Genomic DNA, 21270 nt, shown 5'->3' with positions numbered 1-21270 from the left:
TAGATATCAGGTATGCCCTTACGAAAATTAGCCATGGTTTTATTATAGTAAAAGTGAAGTAAGCATTTATTTTTATTTATTTTTTTGTCATATTGATTACCATTTGTATAACCACATATTTATACCATGGTTAAACTTTAGGTAATGTAGCAAAACCATGGTAAATTTTTGGTTTTACTATAATAACCATGTTTTTTGTTTTGTTTTGTTTGTTTACTTTATTTGTTGTACAACCATGGTTAGTTTTCCTAATGGACCTAACGTTAACTTGATTTATGTTTTTGATGATGTGTTGGATTTTGAATTCGGTGAGATCTTAGAACCTCGACAAGCTTTTCAGTTGTGAAATCCAGTTTGGCAAGAGTGATATCTAGTGGTTACAGTCAGTAATAACATCTAACGTTACAGAGCTCTTTTGTTTCAGCAGTGATCTTCTGTAACGTTACCTTCACACGATGAAGAGTTAAGTCCTCTTTTGAATTTTTCTTAAATCTCAGATTTTCAAAGACGTAATCAATTTTTGGAATCCATCTAACAATTAAATGCAAGGATAATGTTCACTTTACTAGCCTTTCGAAAATTACTCATGTTTTATTGTAGTAAACGTGTAACGTTAACCATGTTTGTTTGTTTTCATAAGGGTAAATATATTTCATATTAACCTATATATTACTTTAACACTAATAAATAGTATATTTACGAACCCTTTGTGAGAATTTCACTGTTTTACATGCAATTTTCAAATAGGAAATCCGGCTGCGGTTGGAGTTATAGTTTATAAATGTGTTTGGCGTACTGGTTTTATAAAGATAACTAACTTTACACTTCCTGTGGTAATTACGCAACGGATAAATTTACGTTACTACTTTACTGTCAGGAAATATGAACTATTATTGCTCCTACCTTCTCTTATTGAAATGGTCTTTCATGTTTCCTCTCCGTTCACAGTAATGGAGGACAGGTTTGCTTAAAGGGTTGTCGTTAAATCACTCATGTGAGTGATGTTTTGCTAATTAACGCTCTTTCAGCGCCAATTTTGAAAAAGGAAAACGTAGGCCTACGTCACCGTCTGTTATGCGCGAGATAAAGGATAGAAAAACGATAACATTCATATATAAAAATAAATAATTGTATTAAGTTACTTTATCTGTTTGCTTTTACGGATTACGGAATGAATAAAAACGAGATAAAATGTATTATATCTTCGCTAAATTAAACAGCACAATGAGGACACAGTGACACCTAGTGGTAAATTATGGCCAATGATAAAAAACGTTATTACTGAGACAAAATTATAATAAACAATTAGACAATTGAAAACATTTCAACACATTGTTTAATTAGGCCATTGTAAATAGTTGTAAATCTCAGTTTGCGTACAATAGCGTACATGAACTAAACTGTTCATACATTTTTTTTCCAGAACAACTTTTGTAAAAGAAACATTTTATAAAGCTCAAAACGTTATGAAACAACTGTCAAATGACATTGATCCTAGGGTGTGTTGAGCAGCGTTGCTGACCTGCATGCAAGCTGATTCAATTCTCTCATTAAACACTAACACACACTGGGACTGAACAAATAAACAATATCATCTGACCAAGTGCTTTTTAAAAGTTTGTGAACCGTACAGAATGACTTTTATAAACATCTCTATTTGAAAGAGTCTCATTCAACATCAAACTGTCGTTCAAAAATAATAAAAGCATCTATATATTTACACAACTCAAAAGTCCACTAACAAGTTTCAAATTTCCTTTCTACTGAAGTGTTTGAAAATTGCACAAATAACATTCAAATATGTGCCAAAACATACAAAACAGCAAATAATAGCATGTAACAAAAAAGTACAAGCATTAAAAGAACATATTTATCATATTATCTACTCCTTATTGTTTTACTGGTATACATATAGACAATATAGCTCTAAAAGAAGAATTTAATTTCAATAAACATCTAATAAGGCATTAATCAGTCTTAAGATTCTCACATTTTGCACAAAATCGTCTTTACGTTAGCAGCGGGTTATTCAATGGACTCTTCACTTATTTAAAGGACCGGATTCAAACGTAGTAAATCACAAATACAAAGTTTGGGTAGAGGTACCTTTAGTGCAACAAGTCATGTAAAAATAAAAAAAAAAGCAAAGAAGACAGTAGACAAAATAAATCCTCTCGGCGGAGACAGGCCAGTGTATTTCTGTTAAGATGATGAACCTTTCTGTGAGTTGACTGAAATGTAAAGGTTTAAACAATTAGATATTTAGAATTAGGCTTAGACTTAAAAAAAAGAAAAACACTGATTCTGATGATTTTGGCAGAAACTAACCTGTCAGATCTCTGAATTTTCTTTTTGCTTCAGCTCTTTCTTCTGAATCGAAGTACCACACAGTGATTGCATACCTGTGACACAAAACAGACACCTTAGCATGATGCCACAAAATCCTATTGACATATACATCTGTAACATGCACTCCAATACTAACCTTGTAGCATACGACGGTTGAACTTCATGAGGGTTTCTACGATCTGACCAGAAAAGCAGAAGTCGATCAAACAAAGGCTCAATGTCGGCTACATAAGGTTTTCCTTCAGGAAAGATCCTTAGCATTCCACCATGCTCCTAAAAACAAACAGTGACATTTGATTAATTAAAAATTTACAATCAATATTTTGGAAGCGACATTTGAAATAAAGTAATGAAAAGTCTACCTTTGCATTCCAGTTTTTATTCAGATAGTAAATACAGGTGACGCAGCGACCGTCTGCATTAGGGTTATCTACATGTTTCACATATCCTGCTCCATTTCCTGGATAACACGCCACCATCGCCTGAAAAAGAAGAAACGTGAAACTAAGCTTGATAGGCATTTTACATTACAGCTTATCCCAGAAAAGCATGTTTCCAGGTAAACATGCATTTTTAACACAATACATTTTATCAAGGCATTTCTCCCCTTGAACAAGCTAAAAGAATTAAGTGTGCAAAGTTTACAAAAGCTACGCAAATGCTTAATAAAGTCATTTTCTATACGGACATTCTGCTCACATTTGCATTTGCCTGCTTTACTAGATTTCTAATCTAATATATTTGTTTGAGTGCCAAAACATTTTACACAGAACAAAACAAGTTTCTTGAAGTTGAGATGTTTACATCTAAATATAAATCAGTTGTAAACAAAACAATATATCTTGTAACCTAACATAATATATGTAAAAACTGATATGGGATTTGGTTATGAACGTCTAAAAAAAAATTTGGATTTGAAAATGATCCACATTTGTTTGACTACAAGAGTACTTCAAAAAAAATTGTGGATTGTGGATTACTTTTGGATTTTTGTGATGGTTTTTTTTTTCAGCTGTTTGGACTCTCATTCTGACGGCACCCATTCACTGCAGTGAATCCACTGATGAGGAAGTAATGCAATGCTTAATTTCTCCAAACCAGATGAAGAAACAAACTTATCTACATCTCGTCTAGCCTGAGGGTGAGCAAGTTTTCATTTTTGGGTCAAGTACTCCTTTAAGGTAAAGCATCAGCTCTATCTTGGAATGCGTATTAATGCAAACAGTCTAATTTACTATCACAAAAATACTATTATAAAGTTCAAAACAAAGCATTTGATTTTTCCCCTCTGCAGATCCCAATTAATCCCTCCCAACCCTGGCATACACACACACACTAGTGCCCATGTTTACATTTCTGCAAGTCTTAATCATGGTCCCGTTCCCACAATAAAAGTGCATACGCAAGTTTGACGTCATAGCGCAATGTAAACATGTAGCTGCACAGAGAGCAGGAGGAAGTGTGTGCGTGCATGAGTGTGTGTGTGTACATGCGTGGCTAAAGAGAGCAAGCTTGGCCAGCAGCCAGTGTGCTGAGGATTTAATGACAGTGCTACGTGTTGAGCGTGAGTCTACAGCGGCCAACTAGCGTACACAATCCAGAGCTCTGAATCAGCACACTTAACCATTTACGCCCACATGCGCAGTCAGTACGAAACCATTTCAAAACACTGGGCTATTAAATGTTAATCATCTTTATCTGCTTATCAAAGGAGAAGAATTGCACTAAAACATTTCAGTTATTAAACGCTGTTCATTTTGTTTGGAAGTGCTTTTTACTTCATTATTTTTAACCATCAAGAATGTCATTATGTTATTAGGGACTATATTAGGTTTTAGAACAGATGACAGACAAAAAGTGTTTTAGGGCAGCAAAGAATATTTTATTTGATTTTAGTACTGGCTGTGTGAATCCCTGAAAATGTTTATAAAAACTATTCAAACTCATCTCTTTCGTGCAAACTTAACTGCAAAACTTGACCTGCTGACTTATTAAAAAGCTGTTTGTTTACAACTAAATTTAACACAAACTTTCACCGTTTCTCTTATTTTTATCTTCTGGACAATGTTTGGATCTTTGTATTGCCAGCACTGCTTGTATTATTTACTCTTCATGTTAAATTGCGTGTATTCTTCATTTGTAAGCCACTTTGGATAAACGTGACTGTGAAATATGTGTGTTAATTATCAATTTAACACTTTCTTTCAGCAAACTATAAAATAAGGAAAAAGCGAGACGAAAAAATAGAAAATAGCCAGTTTCTTTCAGAAGGACACTTTAAAGTAAGTAAAACTCTACTTTAGTCAGTTTAGTCACTTTGGTCAAAGTGGCTCTTGAACATCCTGTTGCTTCACTCAGGGCCTCCTGTAACCCAGAGTACAGCAGCGCAGTGAGAGGAGTCACGTACTGTTCACAGCAGCAGAAACTGAAAGCCTATCTCTGCCATTCATCACCAGGCACAGTAAAGACTGTGTGCCAAAGTGTACCTTCTCTAAACAAAGACAGATACTAATGCTTAATAGCCAGATGTATTCACCCAGATGAACAAACTAACTACTACTGTCATTTAAAGTGACAGTAAATATATTTATAATGTTACAAAGTATTTATATATCAAGTAAATGCTGTTCTTTTAAACTTTAAAACTTCTAACCCTTCAGAAAAAAAAATATGGTTTAAAAAAATGTAAATAAAAATAAGAATTGATCATAATGTTTCTTGAGCAGCAAATCATCATCTTAGACTGATTTCTGAAGAATAATGTGAAGAGCTGCTGAAAAATTCAGCTTGTCATCACACGAATAAATCATATAACAAAAAAAAACTTGTTGAACTATTTTAACTAACTTCTTGTTAAGAAAAGTATTCCCAATTATTAGTTTTTACACTTTTGAAAGTGCGTGTAATGATGACGTAGGCTACATTTAGTAAGAAATCCCACAAATCAACAGTTATGACGATATGAATCAAAGTTTCATAATACTTCTAATTGAAAATACATTTATGATCTGATAAGTACTGCATCAAGTTGTTAGCGATGTTAGCGTTAAAGTTAGACTACTATATATATAAAGGTTCAGCCTAATCTAATTCAAACAGGCTACATACGAAACTTTTTCAGCTGACACATTCTTAGTTTTTAAACACTTCGAAATGCAATAAGGCTTACCTTTGACCGTGCGCGAATATTTTTGCCCACTTGACCCCCACACAGAGAAATGAGTTTGTCTATGAGTGTTAATAAGAAATTGACAGCCTCCGTGCCTCTCTCGGTCCCGTTAACCCATGTTATTTTATCTCCTCTGATGTTTCTCCTGCAAACTCCATTGCTTCTTCTGGCCAGCTGGCCGTCGTTGAGAAGCCCACAGGCATGCATGCGCTTGACCTGACCCAGAACCATCTGCCCCGCGATGTCCCCCAGAAAGTGGTCAATGTAAAAGAAGCCTCGGTCCAACAGAGCAGGAACCACTTGCTCCAAAGCCAAACTCTCCAGCTGCGAGTCCAGTGCGTGCTGAAGAAATGGCATTTTGTCTCGAGCGCCTTGCATTCAAATGAACGAAAGTTTTTCAAAGTGATATCTAATGCCACGAACTTGTCCCTCAAGAGAGGATAAAGAATGGTACATGCAGCAGACAGGGGCTGGCGGTGGGTGCTTTATAATCGCTCTGTGTGAGGGTGCACGAGCGCTGGAGGATCAGAGCCCAGCGCACCTGCGGCGCATGTGGAACGTGCAGAATCTGTGTTGCTCTGCAGTGGGCGGATACTCACACGAAAACTCCATTCAGTGCGTTTAAGTTCAACGTCTAAGGGCTGGACTGGACAATACATGTTTCCTGTGATCACATTTCATCTTCCTTTAGGGGGCGACTGACGGCTCAGAAAGCCCAATCCTGCATTCAGTCGGGCTCAAATTTCAGGATAGTATTTTCGGTCTTGCTGGAGACACTTTTTATGCTTTAAAGTAGCCTGTATTATTTTGAAAATGATAATTCGTCAGATTTGAAATATTACATGCAAATGTAAACCGCACTCTAAAGTAGCTATGAAATTATGAAATCATCATTTAATCATCACAAACGAAACGGCCATGATTGGGCCATTATAAACAGCGATGTGAAAACGAACGAGTGTCACGTGACCGCCGCCTACGTGCTACTTCAGCAGTGTTCGAAAAATCATTTACATATGAATGGAGGCACTGCGATACTTTATCCATTGAAATGGAAATGCATGGATGCATTCTTTGATGATTACCCAATAAGGGTAAAGTGAAAGCCCTCATTATATAATAAAGATGCTTGAATAAATGTTTGCTTTGTGAAGAATTGCTTGTTTGTCTATTGTAAGTCGTTTAAAAAAGCAAAACAAACAAAAAATTTGATAAAATGTAAATAAAATACATTTTAAGTAAAAGAAACAAATATTGTATAGCCTAACAATATTTAATTTAATAATTAAAATATTGGTGTATTGTAAAGCGCTTTAAAAAAAAGCAAGTATAAATACATAAAAATATTCTAAAATAAATAAATTGAATTACTAATGTTCGTCTATTGTAAGTCACTTTGTAAATGTAAATAAATAAATAAAAAAGAATTAAAAATAGATACGATTTAGAAACAAATAAAAACATCTTGATACAAATATTGTTTGGTTCTGGGACAAATTACTAATGTTCGTGTATTGTAGCATGAGTCACTTTAAAAAAAAATGTAAATATATGTTAAAAAAATACTTTAATTAAAAAATAAAATAAATGTAAAAAAAAAAAATATTCTAAATAAAAAAATAAATAAAACAGAAACAACACTGAAACAATTACCAACATATAAAAAACAAATGTTGTTTGACTCTGTGACGAATTAATAATGTTCTCCTATTTCTAAGTCACTTTTTAAAATGTAAATATAAATAAAATGTAATAAAAAATAAAACATAAAATTTATATAACAAATAAAAACATATAGATACAAATATTGTTTGGTTCTGGGACAAATTTCTAATGTTCGTCTATTGTAAGTCACTTTTTTACACTTTAAATGTACATAAATAAAAAATAACAACATAGGCTACTATATATACATATATATATATATACACATATATATATATGTATATACACATATATGTATATACACACACACACACATATATATATATATATATATATATATATATATATATATATATATATATATACACACACATATATATACACACACATATATATACACACACACACACACACACACACACACACATATATATATATATATATATATATATATATATATATATATATATATATATATACATACATAGCGTTTTTCGCTTTGAATCTTAATTTACATATTTACATTTGTGTTCACGCTGCATTTTTGTCCTCTCTATCGTAGCCTACGTGATACCCTCCAGGTCGGTAAGCTCCGCCCATTTAAGATCCCAGAATCCTGCATTCATGCCATTCTACAGTCATGATGTATTTCTATGAGTTCTATGAGTTCAACCCAACTGTGCAGACTTCCAGTCCATGTTGTCCAGCAGGTCAGGGTCAGACCACAGCGAGACCGCTCTCATGCACGCCTTACATGCCAAACAATTCGTGATGAAGAAAAAATATTCAAACACTTTATATGAGATCACCAATGCTTTTATCTCAATGACAGTGTATTTTAATTAGAGTAGCCTATGAGCTCATTTTATAATCATGCCTGACCGCCATTGAGGAGCCGAGGAGCCGCATGTACTGCGCGCACCAATCTCGAGAATGTGAAGGGCGTTTTCAAGAAGAGCAAATATCACGCAGCTGTCAATGCACTTTATAGACTTTACAACATAAAATGATTACAACGAAATTCTACTCTATTCTCAATAGGTTACGCGTGCATCTCTTATGATCAACTTGAAAACTTTGCATTGCAAAACTTTTATAAAACTTTTATAAAACTTCACATAAACCTTCACTTCACTTCACATAATGTAATTTTTTAGTTTGTGTTGCAAATTAAAGCATGCATAGGCCTTTTTCCCAATCTATACAGATTGTTTTAAGCGTGTCATGTTTGGATGCTTGGGAAACTTTAGGAGCGAGTCATTGAGGTAAAGTGCACGAGCGACACTCACCTTATGTCTTCCTCTGATTTTGAACTTGTCCCGTTTGCCGTCGGCGCACGTGATGATCTTGTCCATTCGGGTCAGCAGATAGCTAATGTTTTGGCAGCCGCTTTCGGTGCCATCGACCCATGCAATCTTGTCCCCTCGAATAGCTTTGCTTTTGTTTAGTTTTTGGCTCACTAACTGTCCATCCTGCATGTTGCCACTCTGATGAATGCGCTTCACCTCCTGCACAACGCGCTCTCCGATTCTGTCCCCTAGAAAATTGTCAACTATACACAACCCGTAAGAGTTCATGCACGGGACGATGTATTGCAAGACTAGTTTGTGTGTGTTCAGTCGTTTGTGTTCTTTAGGTTTTGCACGGTTACTGCGGGGCTTCCTGAGCTCTCTGGGCAGCTCCATGCGTCCACTAGTTTGATCTGTACACATGGGCGGATCATTTGTAATGGTTTGGTATTCAGAGGTCTGGTCAGCAGCCTGGTTTCCCTGATATTCTGCCATCGAGTCGAATGTAGCAGAAGTGCCCCGCGCGCACTTGATGTCAGATGAAAGGGGAGAGTCTGAGTAGGCCTACGTGAACACCGTCACATGTGTCAAAGCCTAATTTAGAGCTTACACAAGCCTAGACAGAAGAGATTTGGACTGATGAAGAATAATTACTTCTTAGAGAAAAGTGTGAATGTCAATGTCAAGAACAGTCATAACTTCTTGTCATAATGCATTAGTCATTTATTTGATACAAGTGTCAGTATTTGTTACTGAGCCATTAATATGCTGTAATAATAAAAAAAATACTTTATTCATTATTTTTTATTATTATCATTAGGAAAATCTGACCTTTTGTATTTAAAGCATAAATGTGAATGTAAATAACAATCAGACTTGTATGCCACTGAGACATTAGAAATGCTTTTAGAATGATTATTTATTTGTGTTGCTGTTGGTAAATAATAATAGTAAAGATATTCTAATAACTAATAGTCTTTCAAGTAATGCATTAAAATGCTGTTATAATAATTATAATAATAATGTATTTATTTTTATTACTATTAGTATTATTATTATTAAATATTCTGTCATTATGACAATCTGAACTTTTTTTTACAAAGTTAATTTATATTAAAAGTTAAAAAATAATAATAATACAAATTGTCCAGAAAATTTTGAAAAAATTTCCCAGAAACTTGGCCAGTCATTCATCTTCAAATACAAATACCCCAGATAGTCAGAATTAGTTTATCATCAAATCTCAGCTGTGTTTAATCATGTTTATTTTATTATGTTAACTGAAAGTCTATTTGCACTTTCTATTATAGTAATATTAATCATTCTTTTTCTAGTTCTCACTGCGCAGTGCACAAAGGGTTAAATATGATGTGGCTCTGAAATGGCTTGAAACACCACAGAATGCACATTGATTTGCTAAAAATAGCATGGAAATAATTAAACCATATCACAGACATGACGTTTGTACTGACCCCAATGACAGCTATCTGTTGGCTTTGATTTCTGCAGAGAGAAAGGTCAGAGGGAACCCATATGTTGCACAATTGAATATGATATGATGTTGTGATGTAAATAAACATTTGACGTTACAACATCCACCAGTTCAACTCAGATTTTCCAGGGGTAAGTGAGGTCAACTTTTACAACTGTTTTGTGTTTAAAGATAATGCATGTAGTCAATCCTGCACCTGATCACTGTTTGGATCTGACTAACAGTCAGTCTTTCCTGAGTTGTGTTTGTCTTTAAAGAAAAAGATGATAATTTTCATGAATATGAACTCTCAGGCCATCTGAGATGTAGATGAGTTTGTTTCTTCATCAGAACAGATTTGAAGAAATTTAGGATTATATCCCCTTACTCATCCATGGATTCTCTTTAGTGAATGGGTGCCGTCAGAATGAGTCCGAACAGCTGATTAAAACATCACAATAATCCACATGACTCCAGTCCATCAGTTTAACATCTTGTGAAGTGAAAAGCTGTAATAAATTTATAAATTTTAACTTTAAACCTGTAGCTCTCACGTCAAAATCCACCAACATAATTTCCCCTATAAACGGTGCTTGATCTGTGCATATTTCTCTCCTGATTCAGAAAAGATATACTTTTTTTCACTGAAGGAAGTTATGTTATACACTTTGGACTATTTTAGATGGAAGCAGTGGTTTAAAGTTAAAAGAATCTTAATGATGGATTTGTTTCTTACAAACACAGCTTTTCACTTCACAAGATATTAACTGATGGACTGGAGTGCTGTGGATTATTGTGATGTTTTTATCAGCTGTTTGGACTCTCATTCTGAAGGCACCCATTCAGTGCAGAGTATCCACTGGTGAGCAAGTGAGTAATACCTAATTTTTCCAAATCAAGGATGACCAGAGGGTGAGTAAATGCTCATTTTTGGGCGAACTGTTCCTTTTAAGAGTTGAAAGTGCCATATAAGCTGAAGTGGATGTGTATGTACCAACAGCTAAACAGGTGAAGCACTGCCTTTCCCAGCAGAGCTTCTTCTTAGAACTGCAACTCTAGCAGGACATTGCTGTACATCTAGAGTACAAACTCCAGACGACCCGCGATGGCGTACGTGAGAACACCCTCATCCTGTAGTTTAAAGTGTAACCAGCTGCTATTTTCATTTTGAGCTCATGCCAATGATATGAATCTGAGAGCTGGACACGATATGATTGGTTGCTGTCTCAAAGCTGACTATAAACTAAAAGGATTCATCCGGATCTTCAGTTGCACCTGTTTGGCAAAGATCAATATTTATAGATCATCCTGGAGAAGAAAACAAAGTGTTTCCCAGAAAAAAGTGGTGTATCGTGGGTTAACTACATGTTTTGTTAACCCAGATAATCACTGTGAACAACTGATAAATATTATCCTCCTATTGAAATGTGGTTTGTATGCGTGCTGAGACACGTAGTCATGCACATATAATCGGTAATCACATCCGCTCATGTTGTCCCAGCTCATAACAAATATGTTTTGATTATTAACAGCAAGCAGAAGAGAACATATATTTTTTTTATATATACAAATCTAACAGCCATCTTTTGGTATAAGAAATGTTTATATGTGCCAGTACTTGAAAAAAAAATACATCAAGTCTGTTGTTGTTTTTTTTAATCAATACTTAATATTAATTTTATTAATCAAATTAAAATTGCCCTTGTAAGACTATACTAGATATGAGTCATGGTTTCCTTTCAGTGGTATTGTAGTATCAATGAGATACTATGTCCTTTATTAGTATAGTTCTTTATTATTATACTGTTAGTTTACATTTTACATTTATAGTAATTTTATGTTTTTGTCATTTTTTATTAGCATTATATTTAAAGCACAAAGGGGACATACATTTGAAATGGATTAAATCTTTATTACAAAACTATGTTGATCAGCTGACTTAAATTCTGTCATTAAATATCTTCAAAATCTTTTAATTCAGGCATATATTTTAGATCATAACTAATGGGAAGATAATAGCATCCGTTACTCATGTTAATATTTACTGACTGATAAAATACATACAAATTTACATACAAACTGCATTAAAACTTTAGATAAAAAAAAAAAATAAATCACTTTCATACATCAAAATATGTTTAGCTCAAGTTTCTCACTTTTTCTTAGGCAGTAACACTGAGCATTTGCAGAATAAAAGCCTCAAAGTCATCCCAAACACCGAAGGTCAAGTCGATTAAAGAAGAGTTTATTTAAGCATTAGTTTTTTTTCTTTTTTTCGGTTTATGACCTGAGCAACCAGTTCTGAAGTATCAACAATGACATCACACATCGGCGCAGGTAATTATTTACAGCAGGACTCACAAGGGTCTGATTAAAATAGATTTCCGGTAGCGACAAAAACAGTATCAATAATTCGTCAGTCTATGGCAACCCAAATCATTTCAGGTCAGCCAAAATAAATCTCTATAAAACTTTACAAATATGTATACAATTAGATATACACATTTATGTCAAAAAATATTTATCATCTGAGTAAACCACTGTCACAAAATGAAACAAGAATCATTATAAAAAAAAGAAAAGAAAAGTCATACTATATATTTATATTTAAAAGGATATATTTCTAGCAAGTGCAGTGTGTGCTGTTGCAGATGGAGACTGTGCTCTTCACACATAATTACACACTTAGACAGCCCTCTATCACACTCGTCTACATACACCGGTGTCCTCGTTTGAAGTGAATCACAGACATCGTGGTGAACAGTTCTACAGCAAGTCGTTGTCCTGGCCACCAGGTGAAGGTTGATAGCATCCCCGTGATCCCTCCCGGCTGATGATGTCACTGGACCACTTCAAAATAGTGTAATATGGCCATTATGTGCTGAGGCATGAACACATAACCGGTGTAGACGGCCATCGCTGCCACCGTGATCAGGAGGGAATCTGACAGTTTTATTAAGGAAATTATGTTGCAGAAGGAAACAGGCTCATTATAGTATACTACAACCAAGAGAAAAATAAACTTAAAATGTGTAAAATAAAAAAATAAAAACTTTATTTAGTTTAACTTCATGTACTAAAAATGTTAACAAAATGAAATAATCCATATAGACGCACAAAAAAACAAATACCAAAACTTTAAAATGAAAATAAAAACAGAAAATATATTAAATGAAAGAGTTTAGAACATTAATAAAAATCATAATACTATCTCAATGCTACTATAATAACACTAAAAGGAAACCATGACTGACATCTAGTGAATAGTTTGGGCATTTAGCACAATTTTCCTTGGAGTGGAGTATTGCTTTAAAACTGAGCAATTAAATTATGAATAATTATAAAATGTTACCTGCTTACCCGTTACCTCTTTCACTACTTTTTGGCCTTTCGCAAATATAATAACGCGCACACAATTTATACAGTCTACAGAAGAGAAGCAGAATTATTGCTTTACTGTTGTCCAAACTTTTGACAAATACTGCACGTGTTAAAAATAGAGTAAAATTCTCATAATTGAATTTAATATAGATTTTAATCAACATATTGCTAATAAATATAAATTCATCATATAGCTATGAACACTTTTTTTTGCCAGTTTCAAAATATAAAGTTGTAAAATTTAGAGGAATTTTACATTTTATCAGCAGGCTACAAACACATATTATTGTTTTAACATGTTAAACATGAAATATTTGCCAGCTTTGAATTAAAACAATTAATCAGAAGTGTATTTTATCAGAAGAATCTATAGAGAAACACAAATATATTAAGTTTAGAAAGATTGCAGATGTACAAAGCCGTAAAACTAGTCAGCTGACATTACTCAGGTGACCACAGTAAAACACAGAAAAGGAAGATGAAGCAAGTGAAACTATTCACACAATCGTCTTCCTGGAAGAGACCTGAAAATCAGCTCATGTTTTGGCAATTATTCAAATCTTACCCAGTCACACCCACAAGAAGCAAGTTACGTGACTCATTCGGGTCAAAACTACCCACGATTAAATTCATCTGAATTTACATAGAATTCCTCATACAAATATAACTTTAAAAGCAACTAATACTTATCAGCTGTTGCTTAAAAAAGATGTAACGTTAACTCAATAGTTTTGCAAGCGGCACACCAGACTTCTTCAGTCAACGTTGGTCGAAAATACATGTACTAAAATTCTGTCTTTAACTGAATTAATTAATTATAACCATATTACACAACACACGGAATCAACCTGATATCTTACGTGGAAGTAAGAACTGACGTTCACAAATGTTGTTCCTTACACATAAAGCTCCGTGTTTTACGAAAAAGGGATACTGAAGATAGTTCTCTCCCAAGGCTCCAACATATACAGAGCTGTAACGAGCACATATTGGTAATAAAACCAAGATAGTTGTTTCCAGGCATCTGCTAACGCCATGTTTCTGTCGGCTCGCGTTGGTCCCACCGCTCCCTTCCGGTCCAGATCATAACAAAATAAAAGTCATGTACTGGGAAAGAAATGAAGGGATATTACGGAGTACCAAAATAAAAGCCCGCGCAAAATAAAGATACTACGCTTATACGTAAACAGGTAATGCTTTAATATCGGTCTGCTAATATTTGATAGGAATTAAATTTTCTATAAATTCAAAATGAAAACAATTATTCAAATGACACAGTTTAGAGCACATTAAGTGCTTAGCTAAATGCTTTTTACTGCAATGTCACTTCTGTTTAATTTGAATAATTTCCATGCCCTCTCCTTTGTGTAAAGCTACAACTTAAAAGAACATAGAGAGGCAACAGAACAACTTTTATGCAAATATGAGATGTCATTTACAGGAAGTGGATCGCATGAAAGTGTTTACATTTTACAGAATATAAAAACCCTATAAATAAAATTACATATCTAGCCCTATTCCTTTCCCCAAAATTTTCTTTCTCTCTATGTACTTTACAGCAAAGTTGCCTGGTGATGCACATCAAACCCACCAAAACATGTGGTTTGTATTTATAAGTCCAGTGGATGTCCTTAGCAGTGACTTGCTAGGATGTTGAAGAAATGATACACCTCATCTTTATCATACACTGCCACTTCAGTGGAGCATTCTGTGCACTTGACTGAGTGATATATCTCTTCTTCATCCATTCCTGCCAAACGTGCATCAGTCAGACCTGCACTTGACTCCATTTCAGCCTCTGTAGATGTGGACGTGGTCTCCCGACGGGCCTTCTTCCTCTGCCGGTTCTGTTTTCTCTTATTGGGGGTTTTATAGCGCAGCACTTCCTCTTTGTTGACTGTGCAGTTCATCACAAACATGGCTCTGTACTGTGTCCGATATTTCTCATGCCTGTGGGTTGAGAAGTCATTTAGACGTAGGAAATAATCTTCAGAGATGCTCACAGTGCAATATGAACTGAATGTGACGTACCTTTGACAGTCCAGGCATAAGGTGGTCATACAGGCAGGACAGTTGAGGACAGCATCACTGCTAGGAACAGTGTGTGGTTTGTTTCTTCTGTCCGCTGATGGTGGCAGCCGCCTCTGATTTCTGTATCTGTATCAAAAAATTTAAATAAGCTATGAATGTCAAAACCTTTTGTTATAACTTACATTTTTTAGTGACAAAAACTTACGCTTTTCTTCTTGCATCCACCCAAGCCTGGTCGCGATCATCCTTGTCTGGGTCGTATAACAGCTCATCGTTTGTGAGAACAGAGCGATGCTTCCTCTTCAAACCTTGAGAGCTTCCTGATACAGCATAGAAAAACCATATTAACATAACTTATTTACCATTTATTACGTTGCTTCACCACATTACACAATATCGTTAAACACAAAAACAAAGTCAAAACAAAAGCACGCTCATCACTCTTAAACTGGGTGCTCAACAAAAATAGTGATAATGAGGACAAAAAAAGTCAGCATATAGGCACAAAAAATACAAAAAAGGTAATAACAGACTATCACACAAACAATATAAATGTGAATCTAAAAATTATATATATACACACACACAAACACATACACTAGGGGTTGCAGCGACTGCACACACTTCAATGCTCTGCCATGAGCTTTAAGTCGCTAGTCCTACAGAGGGCGCAACAGGATAAGAATTCTTTGAAGGACTTCCACATTTATGCTCTGTTTCCAAACAGGGTGGCAGCGCAGTGTCATATGCCATAGCTGTACACAAGGTGTTTGAGTCTCAGCTCCAGGATCAGGCTTATTTCATTAATGACGTCAGCGACTAGTCAACATCGACTCAACTTTCATTACATAAAAAAAAAAGAAGTCATTAAACCCCTAATATATACCTACATACATATACATACATACATAAGGTAAAATATTGAACATCACCATTTTTCTCAGTAAATATATTTTTAAAGATGCTGTTAAGCAAAACAAATAAGTTCAGAAATTAAGTGCTGTGTAATAAAGTAAAATGACAGGATAAAAGAAAAGGGTTCAAGATGCTGGAAAACCATAGAATGTGCATGAGCTGGAGGATTTTTCTGAACTGCTCAGGACAAACAAGGAACTCAAACAACTATCAGAAAATATAAAAACAGTAATGGATCATCCAGGAAATGACACACAGTATTAAGATTCAAGTGTAGGAAAAAAATGTAAATCCTTTGCTTTGAAAAAAAAAAAAAACACCTGATGAAAATAAACGTGTCATTATCAAAATCAGGTATTGCATTGTTTGTAAGTATTGATACACTGTCTCAAAAATGCTTGACAAAAATACAGCTGTAATACTTTAATATGTTGCTCAGATTTTCTATAAAAATAATACCATCTAAATTAAACCTTACTTTTAAAAGTTGACCACATGGATAGATATTCATTGTTATGAACTGAACATCTCTATGTAATTCAAGCTTTGATAGTGTTCATTTTCAAAACCATTTAACCCTTGTGCGTTGTTGGGGACGTTTTCGTCCACTAGGGGGTAAAGTTGAGTCTTATTTTGGCCACAACTTTCTCTGTGTTTGAGCTAATGGAATGATTTTTGGTAACAAATCTTATTTTGACCCATATTTTGGGAAAATGCTTTGAATTTTTTCAAAAACTCAATGGTACACTCACTACCTTTCGAGTTGTTCGTGGATGAAAACGTCCACTAAATTAAACTGCTGTAAAAATGTACCAGATAAATATTTTTTTCAATTTTTTTTGCATAAATCTATTAATCAACCTCAGTCCTGATCAAAACTACCAAATGTTTGAAAAAATTCCAAGATTTTAATGTTTTAATTACCAAGTTCATAAATGATGTCACTGATTTGGGATAAAAAACACACACAATTACATATTTTCAATATAAAAAGTGATTGTGGACTGGATATTTTTTTACCTTTTATCACAGTCTTGGGCATGCCAAAGATTAGAAACAAAATTGGCTTTGATGCATTGTTAGTTTTTGTGCAGCATTAGATTAAATTTTTTTCTCCTTAATCAGTTGTTGGTGGCTGTTTTTGCTCCATTGACTTCCATTATAACGACATTTTTTGATTGGAAAGCCATGACACCATATAATCATGCATTCTTGATTGTTTGTGGTTTTCCCTTTTGGGAAGAGGTAAAAAAATATATTTTTACAGTTGATCACTAGGTGGGACCATTAACCCTTTAGATAGGCCTGTGCAAAAAAAGGCTTAGTTTCTGGCTTTTATATGGAGTATAACAGCAAATTATAGTGTTTGTGTGTGTGTGTGAGATTCTTGATTGTTGATTGTTGGTGGTTTCCCTGTTGGGAAGAGGTAACATTTGTTATTTTTTACAGTTGATCACTAGGTGGGACCATTTACCCTTTAGATAGGCCTGTGCAAAAAAAGGCTTAGTTTCTGGCTTGTATATGGAGTTATATGGAGTATAATAACAAATTATAGTGTGTGTGTGTGTGTGTGTGTGAGAGAGAGAGAGAGAGAGAGAGAGAGGGTGTGAGAGAGACCTTTGTGCACTTACCTTGATATAAAGTACCGGAAAAAATCCAAATATGCACCTCATGCTCTCAGAACTACATGGAGTAAACAATAAAAAAGAAGTGTGTTTATGCACATGCTGCCTCTTGATGGTGAAAAGTACAGATGGCCTATATGTGAAATGCTCGTCTTTTCTTGATGGTAAAGCCAGTTTAAAACCTTAAAATCCTGTAAAAAAATCTACTTTGCATTAAATTTATGAACATAATGTATTATGAACCAAAATGCAATACCAACTACAAATAAGCTGCAGCTCGCTGGAGGGGTCACGCTACATAATCATTTCTAAAACTTTGGTACAAGTTGCTTGCTGCTCTTCTCACCATTATATGACCAGCACGATGCCATGCAAGTGTTTAAATCCATGTACTTTGCTTTTGTTTAGTCTATTCCCTTGTTAAGTCTGACGTCACGTAGCAGCGCTTCCATGTCCAAACGCTCTATCAGTTACCACGAGAAAACAACAAAAGATGCTAATATAAACTCACAATGTGATAGAATACTAGCGAAAAAGTTATAATCTTAACCTTTAACTCCATACTCAAGTCCCTGATAGCCAGACAATGAAAATATAAATATAAAAAAATATATATAAAAATTATTTGTGTTTGGGACACTGTGAGCACGGAGACTGTAGTGTATATCGTAAGTTTAAAAGCGTTTAGCTTAAATTATCAATATGAATAAACATTGCTCATAAACGGCTGCTGAGGTCATATTCTCAAGTGAAGCGAGTTGAGGCCTGGACCCGGAAACAGCTCTTCTTATGTCATCACTTAACAACCGAATACTTTCACCACCATTAAAAAGCAGCAGGTGCATAAATACACTTTTGTTTACTCCATGTAGTTCTGAGAGCTGAGGTGTACATTTTGATTTTCTGAAATACATCAAGGTAAGTGCGCAAAGGTCTCTCTCACACACTCTGTCTCTCTCTTTCTCAAACACACATACATACACACACAATATAATATGCTGTTATACTCCATATAACTCCATATACAAGCCAGAAACTAAGCCTTTTTTTGCACAGGCCTATCTAAAGGGTTAATGGTCCCACCTAGTGATCAACTGTAAAAATATATTTTTTTTACCTCTTCCCAAAAGGGAAAACCACAAAAAATCAAGAATGCATGATTATATGGTGTCATGGCTTTGCAATCAAAAAATGTTGTCATAATGGAATTCAATGGGGCAAAAACAGCCACCAACAACTAATTAGGGAGAAAATTTTTTCATCTAATGCTGCACAAAAACTAACAATGCATCAAAGCCAATGTTGCTACTAATCTTTGAAATGCCCAAGACTGTTATAAAAAGTAAAAAAAAAAAAAATCCAGCCACAATTACTTTTATATTGAAAATAAGTCATTTTGTGTGTTTTTTCCCCCCAAATCAGTGACATCATTTATGAACTTGGCTATTAAAGAGTTAAATTCTTGGATTTTTTTTTTAAACATTTGGTAGTTTTAATCAGGACTGAAGTTGATTAACAGATTTATGCAAAAAAAAATGAAAAAATATGAATTTGATACATTTTTACAGCAGTTTAATTGAGTGGATGTTTTCATCCACGAACAAGTCGAAAGGGTGGTGAATTTGAACAATGCACAAGGGTTAAATAAAAATGTATTTTAAGAGGAACTGAAAAAAAAATTGTGATCTCAAATGTGTCCATATAAAAAAATTATATTCTTGTTGTACAACAGACTTTTTTTTATTTTGAATAATTACCAGCTGTGCCATCTTCATCTTCATCTGAGTCGAAGTAAATGCTGTCATACTCCTGAGTCTGTTGCTTGTTCACTGTGGAAGTGCCGTCACTGGTCCCAGATGTTTGACCTGTATATTAAATATTAAATTATAACTTGAGTTGATTTACTGTTATAAATGTTACATTTAAATTGTAACACTGAAAGTTGGTATTTCCTAGGATAGCAAAGTCCACTAAATGAGGTAGAGCTCGTTCGCATATGGCTCCTTAACTCTGGAATAGCCTTCCTGATAATGCTTGAGGTTCAGACACACTCTTTCTGTTTAAAGATTAAAAACACATCTCTTTCACCAATAATTCTCATAATTTGTGACTGCAGTTGTATTTGATCAAATGCGCATTACTATTCTTTAGCTTGGGTTAAACTAATTAATTTTACTTGACTGGAACAGCAGCTATGCTAATGATGTCTCTATTTGTTTCTCTGGATCCAGAACACCTGAGAAGAGATGATGCTGACCCCCTCAGAAGACCACAGATGATGCTAACCCTGAAACAATCATGCAATCACATAATAATTGCTGTTAATAGTCTTCATTGTCTGGTTGACTATGTCTTGTATTAATTTTTCTGAAAAATTCCTGTCATATGCACATAAAGTCACCACTTATAAGCTACTACTAAATATTGTAGAAACTTAATATTCTGTAAAGTTGCTTTGCAATGATTTGTATCGTAAAAAGCGCTATAGAAATAAACTTGAATTGAAGTGAAACACTGATGATTGCAGGTGTTTTTGTGAAACCTGTAGCTGAAGATGCGGTCCAGCTGTACTCCAGGCTCTTCATGGTGCTGCTGAGCTCGGCCTCCATCTCCTTCTCAAACTCGTCCCCGCTGGAGGACTCGCTCTCCCCCGTCAGATACTCTCTGATCAGCTTCTTCTTCTGATCCGGAGTCCCGTGGAGAAGAACATCCAGCTCATCTTCAGAACTGAGGGGGTTAAACCGAGCAGAAACACTGTATCAATCTGATCTATGAAGAGCATTTATGGTTACAACATGTTTACAACTCGTCTCGAAAGAAATTAGACCAAATAGCCATGTGTACTAACACCAAAGTATAACTATAAAGCCTATAAAGTAAAATACATACCCTAATATTGATGTTCATATTTGTTTGTTTACATCACAGAAAATGTTTTCTGTTGTTTACCTGCTTTCGGCTCCTTCCTCGTCACTCGGCTCTTCAATCTCATAGGAATCATAATCATCTTTTCGGTTCATTCTTCTTATTTCGAGTAAAAAACTATGAAGATAAAACAGTCTATGGATAAAATGCGTTTTGGCTTCACTTCAGCAGCAGAACCATAGACAGTAAAAGAAAGCAATTTTAAAATAGCAGAACGCAAGTTATGGAACATTTCCGTGTCACGCTTTGTGACTTCAAAATAAAGCTATCAAAATAAAAGCCGTTAAAAAGATGAAAACTTAACCATTTGAAATCGCCATGATTACGTCACTTAATTTTTATATTTAATAAAGTCTATTTAAAGTTCTCCAATCCAAGGATTCGAAAGCGGCTGCTCGATTGTATTAAAAAATCCCATTTTATACATAAACAATTATTTTGCTTTATTTA

At 34.6% G+C, this 21270-nt stretch overlaps 3 protein-coding genes across 4 annotated transcripts; all 3 read right to left on the bottom strand.

Annotated features, from left to right (window-relative positions):
• Positions 1–1318: 1318 nt before the first annotated feature.
• On the bottom strand, positions 1319–8996 carry LOC113117678 (egl nine homolog 3-like). 2 transcript variants are annotated; one of them, XM_026286524.1, is made up of 5 exons: positions 8473–8996; positions 2712–2831; positions 2486–2622; positions 2329–2402; positions 1319–2231 (listed from the first exon to the last, which is right to left on the bottom strand). In XM_026286524.1, the coding sequence occupies exons 1-5, from the start codon at positions 8965–8967 to the stop codon at positions 2203–2205; spliced, it is 855 nt and encodes a 284-aa protein (XP_026142309.1). In that variant the 5' UTR covers positions 8968–8996; the 3' UTR covers positions 1319–2202. The 2 variants fall into 2 exon arrangements, with proteins under 2 accessions (XP_026142309.1, XP_026142310.1); XM_026286525.1 differs by lacking the exon at positions 8473–8996 and adding an exon at positions 5519–6462.
• A 3171-nt stretch (positions 8997–12167) lies between these two features.
• On the bottom strand, positions 12168–14440 carry LOC113117677 (serine palmitoyltransferase small subunit A-like). The gene is made up of 2 exons (XM_026286523.1): positions 14259–14440; positions 12168–12886 (listed from the first exon to the last, which is right to left on the bottom strand). The coding sequence occupies exons 1-2, from the start codon at positions 14359–14361 to the stop codon at positions 12783–12785; spliced, it is 207 nt and encodes a 68-aa protein (XP_026142308.1). The 5' UTR covers positions 14362–14440; the 3' UTR covers positions 12168–12782.
• Positions 14441–14511: 71 nt separating this feature from the next.
• LOC113117676 (E2F-associated phosphoprotein-like) lies at positions 14512–21186 on the bottom strand. The gene is made up of 7 exons (XM_026286522.1): positions 21037–21186; positions 20845–20997; positions 20438–20622; positions 19653–19760; positions 15561–15675; positions 15356–15481; positions 14512–15274 (listed from the first exon to the last, which is right to left on the bottom strand). Exons 2-7 carry the CDS (start codon positions 20913–20915, stop codon positions 14956–14958), a joined length of 924 nt encoding a protein of 307 aa, XP_026142307.1. The 5' UTR covers positions 20916–20997; positions 21037–21186; the 3' UTR covers positions 14512–14955.
• Between the last annotated feature and the right edge of the window lie 84 nt (positions 21187–21270).

This window comes from Carassius auratus, chromosome 17 (assembly GCF_003368295.1).
Source record: "Carassius auratus strain Wakin chromosome 17, ASM336829v1, whole genome shotgun sequence".
NCBI lineage: Eukaryota > Metazoa > Chordata > Actinopteri > Cypriniformes > Cyprinidae > Carassius > Carassius auratus.
The sequence above is the reverse complement of the archived record's forward strand: the minus strand, read 5'-3'. Positions and strand labels throughout refer to the sequence as shown.

What these genes read in the sequence shown, in the direction of transcription:
- LOC113117678 (XM_026286524.1), bottom strand. Translation starts at nt 8,967, where the DNA reads ATGGCAGAATATCAGGGAAACCAGGCTGCTGACCAGACCTCTGAATAC. An exon ending in ATAAAAACTGGAATGCAAAG is followed by an intron (nt 2,623 to 2,711) that starts GTAGACTTTTCA and finishes GTTTGTTTTTAG; the next exon opens with GAGCATGGTGGAATGCTAAG. An exon ending in CAACCGTCGTATGCTACAAG is followed by an intron (nt 2,403 to 2,485) that starts GTTAGTATTGGA and finishes TTTGTGTCACAG; the next exon opens with GTATGCAATCACTGTGTGGT.
- LOC113117677 (XM_026286523.1), bottom strand. Translation starts at nt 14,361, where the DNA reads ATGGCGTTAGCAGATGCCTGGAAACAACTATCTTGGTTTTATTACCAA. An exon ending in TTGGGAGAGAACTATCTTCA is followed by an intron (nt 12,887 to 14,258) that starts GTATCCCTTTTT and finishes TAAAACTGTCAG; the next exon opens with ATTCCCTCCTGATCACGGTG.
- LOC113117676 (XM_026286522.1), bottom strand. Translation starts at nt 20,915, where the DNA reads ATGAACCGAAAAGATGATTATGATTCCTATGAGATTGAAGAGCCGAGT. An exon ending in GACCGCATCTTCAGCTACAG is followed by an intron (nt 19,761 to 20,437) that starts GTTTCACAAAAA and finishes TTTAATATACAG; the next exon opens with GTCAAACATCTGGGACCAGT. An exon ending in AGATGAAGATGGCACAGCTG is followed by an intron (nt 15,676 to 19,652) that starts GTAATTATTCAA and finishes ATGCTGTATCAG; the next exon opens with GAAGCTCTCAAGGTTTGAAG.